Source organism: Octodon degus, unplaced genomic scaffold (assembly GCF_000260255.1).
Source record: "Octodon degus isolate 3935 unplaced genomic scaffold, OctDeg1.0 scaffold00272, whole genome shotgun sequence".
NCBI classification, from domain to species: domain Eukaryota; kingdom Metazoa; phylum Chordata; class Mammalia; order Rodentia; family Octodontidae; genus Octodon; species Octodon degus.
In genome coordinates this window covers 1,024,005-1,030,967 of record NW_004524848.1, presented here as the reverse complement: position 1 = coordinate 1,030,967, position 6,963 = coordinate 1,024,005, and the positions used below count along the sequence as shown (strand labels likewise).

The 6,963-nt window shown below is 40.1% G+C and overlaps 1 protein-coding gene across 8 annotated transcripts in view; it reads left to right on the top strand.

Moving 5' to 3' along the window:
• Positions 1-6,963, top strand: part of Herc3 (HECT and RLD domain containing E3 ubiquitin protein ligase 3) — a 202,457-nt gene that overhangs the window by 109,250 nt on the left and 86,244 nt on the right. For 7 of the 8 annotated variants that reach the window (XR_002819192.1, XM_023706831.1, XM_023706833.1 and 4 more), the window contains 3 exons: positions 2,251-2,327; positions 3,023-3,244; positions 4,589-4,680. Coding sequence is in view for 7 of the 8 variants with exons in the window: in XM_023706831.1 (XP_023562599.1) it covers positions 2,251-2,327; positions 3,023-3,244; positions 4,589-4,680 (391 nt within the window). In the remaining variant the exon portion in view is untranslated. Of the gene's footprint in view, positions 1-2,250; positions 2,328-3,022; positions 3,245-4,588; positions 4,681-6,963 lie in introns of those variants that run through there. The other variant, XM_023706835.1, reaches the window with a different exon arrangement.

Sequence of the window (6,963 nt, the reverse complement as noted above, 5' to 3'; positions counted from 1 at the left end):
TAGCTATTGATAATCTTCTGAATTTCCACTGAGTCTGTGGTACCAAAAAATATCTTAAAGGTCTTTAAGATAATAAACATATAAAATCATGCTGTGGACCTGTCTTTTCACCTGTAGATTTTGCTTCCTTTAACCCTAAGGAAGTAGCAATAATGGTGGGCAGCAGATCTCAACTTCAGACCTGCATAGGTAGCATGTGAGTCTAATAAGACTCTAAAAGTATACATCTTATGTCATCCCCGTCTGTAATGCGCCTCATTTCTCTGAGCTCCTGTCCTCGACTCTTGGGTATGTTCTGTATCTTTGTCTAATAAACCCTCTCATGTCTTTAACTGACATGTCCTAAAACTTCTTTTTTTCTGTGAAGAGAGTCAGTAAACCTACAAACTTTTATTCTGGTAGGGTGGAATAGGTTTATTTTCAGGCCCAGGATCCTCAGGCCCAACCTACTAACAGAATCATACCATACAGTGACTTGCATATTTCACTTTGAATAATGTCCCCCATGTTTATCCTTGAAACATGTCGGAATCCCTCCTATTGAGGATTGAATTTAGGACTTCACACTGAGCTACAACCCCAGGCCTTCTTTTATTTATTTTTTAATTTTTGAGACAGAGTCTTGCTGTTTTCCAGTTGGAGCTAAAACTTGAAATCCTTCTGCCTCAGCCTCCCAGGTTGTTGGGATTATAGGCATATGCCACTGTGCTTATTTTCTTCTTTTTTGAGGTGATTCATATTGCATTTTATGGTACACCTTGGAGATATTGCAGATTTAGCTCTAAACCACTGCAGTAAAAGCAGATATCACAACAAAGTGAGTCACACAATTTTTTTTATTTTTCTCATATTTATAAATATGTTTACCCTGCACTGTAGTACAATACGTATAAAAAATAGTTTCTATACCTTAATTTAAAATACTTCATTACTAAAAATGCTGATGATCACTGAGCCATTGGAAAAATAACACTAAGAGACTTGCTAGATACAGGGTTTTGACAGACCTTCAATTTGTAAATAACTCAATAGCACAAAGCCAGTGGAGTGAAGTAGAACAAGGTAGGGTATGCCTGTACCCCATTTTGTTTAGCTATTCATTCTTCACAGTCACTTGGGTTGCTTCTGCCTTCAGATCTTAAAATGGTGCTCTGAACATGCTTGTTCAGGTAGCTCCTGGGATTCTGCTTTTACTTTTTGGATATATCCCCAGAAAAACAATTTTGCGGGTTCATGAAAGTTGTTTAGACATTAGTCATATTTTTAACAATCTCTTCTGTACCTTATTCCTTATGTCTTTGTGTGTGCCTAGGAAAATATTCTTTCTCCTAAAATGTGTGAGGAATTGTTTGCACCTGTAAGCAAGCAATTCTGTAGCCTCAGACCCAGCCATGTGTCTCCTAGTTGAATCCCACAGGCTGAGGACCCAGTCCCCAGGACCATCCCTTCAACTTCACTGCCAATCACAAGCCCCAGGTTGTTTCACCTATACTTCTAAATGACCAGTTCTAAGCTGGAGTTCCTGTAACTCCTTTATTGGGTCCAATCACTTTACTTGTGTAACTCTTTGAACTCAGGGAAACATTCTGACTGACTTGTTATAAAGGTTCTTACAAATATAGAGGAGAGTTGCTTGAGGTGAGGTGTGGAAGAAGGGCATGGAGCTTCCGTGCCTCTCTGAACTCGTTACCCAGCTGTACTGAGATGTTCAGCTGCCCAGAAACTCCAGAACCTGCCCTTTCAGGATTTTATGGATACTTACTGCATATGTGCGGCTGATTACATTCTTCCCCATCAGTGATGAGTGAAACTTTTATTCTTTCCTCACCTCCCCAGAGGTTGAGAGTTATGGGACTAAAAGTCCCAGCCCTTTAATCCTGCCTTGCTCTATAAATTTAAAAGCTAACTAGGGATTGTGACCCAGTCATCACCTCAGTCATATACAAAAAGAAACTAAAACACTCCGATTCCAAGAGCTTAGGAGTTGCTGCCCCTCCCCTCATATCTCACCTGGATTTGGAGATGACAAGGTGGGAAGTAACAGAATTGTAGGAAAGGGTCTAAGTGTCTGAATGCTTTAGTTTATTTATTTGTGTTGAGGTTCAGGCTTAGGGCTAGGTAAGCCCTGTACCACTGAGCTACATCTCCAGCCTTGTTGTTTGTTTTAAACAATAATATTTATGTAATTGGGGATATTTCTGATGATTATGTTTGCATGTGAAAGCCTATCTTAAAGCTTTTCTGTTTTAGGTTGATACAAAAGCTGAACCAGCAGACTATACTGCAAGTTTCCTGTGGCAACTGGCATTGCTTGGCTCTTGCAGCTGGTAATACATTGAGTATATATTATACTATGTTAGCTTTGAAAACCTTTCTGTCCTTAAGTTATGTATTGTCTGCCTCAAACCCCTTAACTGGTAAGCAGACAGCCTTTTGCCTAGTGCATTCTTTCTTCAGAGTGTGAACAATGAGGTAGGTAGTCATACAAAAATAGAAGGACCTTCCTTACTTGGGTGTTCTTGAGCATATAGTTTTTAAAAAAATTTTTTTAGCTTATTTTCAAACTCCATTCCACTAGGAGTTAGAGAATTGTAAGCTACGAAATAAAATCATATTGTGTTGCAGTATATTTATGCTTACACATCTGCTTAGTCCTCTGCAGAGGAATCGGTGGTCATAGCTGCACTCCTGAAGTCCTGGGCCTCTTGGTTTTAGGGAGGCCAGAACTAAGTTCATCTTGCTTAGTAGATCTGAGCCTGGTAATTGTCCTGTTCAAAGCTGAATTTACTTAAAGCTTCAATACATTGTTTGTAGAAGTGTTAATAGTGTTGAAAGGTGGCACAACTCAGCTTATTTAACTGTGTTGTATCAGGTGGCAGTTGTGGCTTTGCGTCTTACAGCATGTAGTGTCTCTGCTCCCTTGCTATTGTGTAGGGACTACTACTGAATGACTTTGACAACTGGATTATTTTTGTGTATATATTTTATTTTGTGATACCAATTTTCTTGTTTTTTATTTTAGACGGCCAGTTCTTTACTTGGGGAAAGAACAGCCATGGACAGCTGGGCCTAGGGAAGGAGTTCCCCTCCCAAGCCAGCCCTCAGAGGGTGAGGTCCCTGGAGGGGATCCCGCTGGCTCAGGTGGCTGCAGGAGGGGCTCACAGCTTTGCCCTGTCTCTCTCAGGAGCTGTTTTTGGCTGGGGGATGAATAATGCAGGGCAACTGGGACTCAGTGATGAAAAAGGTAGGTAAACCTTTTATCTATACTGCTAGCATTCAAAAACACATTTATCTGTTTAATACATGCCTCATGAGGATCTGCTGTGTGCTTGCCCTGCGTTAGGAATTAAGTGAGGAGAGAACATCTGTGGCTTGTATTCTAGTGGGTAGACACAAACAAACCAGTAAATACATCAGAGAGTTTGAGACTAAGTTTCCTGTTTTACATAAGGTGTTCAGGAAGATCTTTTTGACAAGAGCATGTCTGAATAGAATCTTGTCAGAAGTAGGACATGTAGATATCTGGGAGAAAAACGTTCTGTCCAGAGAGAACAGGACTTACTGTAAGGAACTGTGTGAGGCAGGGACCAGCTAAGACCACCGAGTTTGTGTAAAAGCAACATAGCATGGAATTTATTGTGCCTGGGTGCAGGCAGACAGGGTGAAAAGGCTGTCTGTAGAGAAGAAAGAGAAGTGGGCTTTTTAACGTAATATTTGAAAGAAGACAAAGGACATTAGGTGGGAAGATCTTAGTAAACGTCAGTGGTCAGAGTTCTGGATCTCTCATGTCTTAGTGGGCAAAGTCCTTGAAGTGTCCGGTGTAAGTGTTTGGGTATCTTGAGATGTCCTGTTGCTTGCAAGATTCTGTGCTCCATTTTATCTTTTTATGACATCCTGTGTTTGTGGCAGGAACAGTGCTGAGCTGAGAACAATGCTGGCAGACAGATTGGGTACTGGGAGAGTCATGTCCAAATAGAGCCTTAGGCTCACAACAGCTCTTATGTGATGTGTGCTAGAGCTGGACCAAAAGGAAGAAGCTGGTACAGCTGAGGTCAGCTGGAGTGCACACCTTGTTACTTGAAGCTTTGCACAGCAGGGTGAGGGTTTTTACTTGCTTATTGAGAGGGGAAGACATTTAGAGTTTTGTTCTCTTCTCCTGTTGAGGATTGAATGTAGGACTTCACCTGTGCTGAGGGACTGATCTTCCCTTCAGCCTGACACTTATGTTTTCTGGGAAGAACAGTTCAGTTTGACTATAGCTGTGTTGGGCCAAAGGGTAGACCAGTTTGGAGGGAGTGGGAGTAAGCCAGTTTTCTACTGTTCACAGGTGAAGTCAGTTGATTTGCTCATTGATGTGTGGTTTAGAACAAGGAAAAGATGGAAGGATAAGTTGCTATGTGTGGCCCATGGGGTAGAAATGGGGTGACCTGGGAAATGTGCAGTGTTAGAAATGGGAATCTGTTGAGGTCTGTTGGACATCAAAGTAGAGGTGCAGGCAGGAAGCCTGAGGACCCAGATCAGGCTAAGATGGTTGAGTATGTTTTATTTCCATGACCAGTGCCATTCTGATACTTAATTTATCTTGCAGATCGAGAGTCTCCATGCCACGTGAAACTCTTAAGAACTCAGAAGGTTGTCTACATTAGTTGTGGAGAGGAGCACACAGCAGTCCTCACAAAGGTAGGGAGCATGGGAGACTGTACTCTGGTTTAGGGTGTGAGATGGTGATTAGAATTGATCAGAGTAGCGATGGTGCTTGTAGTATTGTGCCTTGTACCTACATGCTCCTTTTAGCTTTGGTTTGTTTTCCAAAAGAATAGACTACTTTTATAAAAACTTATATGTGTATATTTTTTTCTTTGGTAGTCTTTTAGAGTCTTACTAATATTTGAAATAGTTCAATATAAGTAAAAAATATATAAAACAGTATGCTGTGTTCTTTTTTTTTCGCATAATTTTATTGAGAAACAAATAGCAATGAGACAGTTTCAAACCAAATTGGGAGGACAGTTTCAATAATTAACACATTTCATACATTCTTCCTAGTGGTTAATTGCTGTACAAGATGCGGACATGATAGCCTATGTACAGACACTATTAGAACAAATCCCGCTATTCATTAAAAGAATGTAACTATATATCTATCCTAACCATTTTGAATACACAGATACAAATTGGACATTCATCTGTATCCTCTTTTTTGGTTTAGTTCCATTATTTGAATATTATAGATGTGTGAACTCAGCAAAATATTCTAAAAGAGTCCAGTAGTCCATAATAGTATTGAGTCTTCCGCTTGACTGGCAATGTCAGAAATTGTTGACCTGAGTCCCCTACAGCTCAACATAGCATCATGGCTTTACTTCTTATACTTCGTTTTTATACTTTTCTGCTGGATGGTTAAGACCAAGGTAAAGCAGGACCTATGCAACAAGAGTTGTAGCTTTTGGGTCTGATAAGGTCAGTGAAATCCCCTCAGGATTTATCCTGAGATCCTGTACCTCAGATTGTAGAACCTTTGTCAGTGTCAGCCATGTGGATGAGTCATGGCCATTGCTTGGCCAGTGTGCTCTCTGTGAAAGCCTGAGAGAATGTTTTCTCTCCATGTGACTCTCCTTAGGCACACTCTACATCATCGATCATGTTCCTCTTTGGCCCCATAATCTCCTTGATCAGAAAATTTGGGACACTACTGAGTTACATGACGTTACATTACAAGTTGTCATATGTCCTGAGTTTTAATTGACCTTGGAAGGCTAGGGCCAAGATGTTGGCTTTTCTTGCAGCCCTCCTTTTTCTCTAATTTTGCTCTGCAAACTTAGGTTGTTAACCCTCCAGAAGAGAAGCTTATTGTTATTACCTTACAACCTAGGCTGTTAAGCTTAACCTCACTATCTGTCTGAATATCAAACATCTTAGGCATAACATGGAACACGTATTTTTCATCAAATATTGGTATGTTGAACTTTAAGTCCCTACAGAATATGATGAAAAACATTTAAAAGTTAGAATATATTTTAAAAATACGTATAAATATTATATAATTCTTACGTTTGCATGTAAGTCTAAAAATCTGACCATATACAACCTTGAAGCATGACAGTCACACAACATTCCTTTTCCTGTCTCCTGCCTTCATTCACCACCCCCTTCTTTTTGAACAATCATCTATCCAAGAGACAGCGTAGCAGCAACTGGCATGTCATGAAAAGCAGCCCATATTCAGAAGACCAGAATGACAGGCACTCCAAGCATGACCTTACTGTTACAAATTGCCATCTTCAGTGCAGTTGCTTAGTTCACAGGTGTCAGTATATAGTTACTCAGGGTGAGAATCTTTCCAATTAACTGCTAGCTTCAAAAATCTTCTGGAGATTCTCAGGATCATTGCCTTGCCCATCTTCTACATATAACTGTATGGCTTGTTACTGTCATGTTTCCTAGCTCTTCTGCTTTCCCTCTCTTAAGTAGTTAGTCCTCCAGTTCTTGCTTTCCTTTTACTTGTATTATGCCTTTCTATTTGTATTTCTTCATTTGAGTTCTTATACTAGGGAGACTATATGATATTTACACATGTGTGTCTGGTTGATTTCACTTATGAGTATATCTTCCACTTCAATATGAGGGATTCGAGTTTATCATTCTTTATAGCTGAGTAATATTCCATTGTATAAAAATACCACATCTTTTTCATCCATTCCTCAGGTGATGGGCATCTTGGTTGTCTCCAAGATTTCGCTATCACAAATTATGTTGTTATAAACATAGGCACACATATATCCCTATGATATGATATTTTCAGATCCTCCAGGAAAATTCCCAGTAGAGGAATAGCTGGTTTAAATGGGATTTCCAGTCCAAGTTTTCTAAGGAGTCCCCACACTGATTTCCATAATGGTTGCACCAGTCTACATTCCCACCAGCAGTGGAGAAGGGTTCCTTTTTCCCCACAGCCTCTCCACC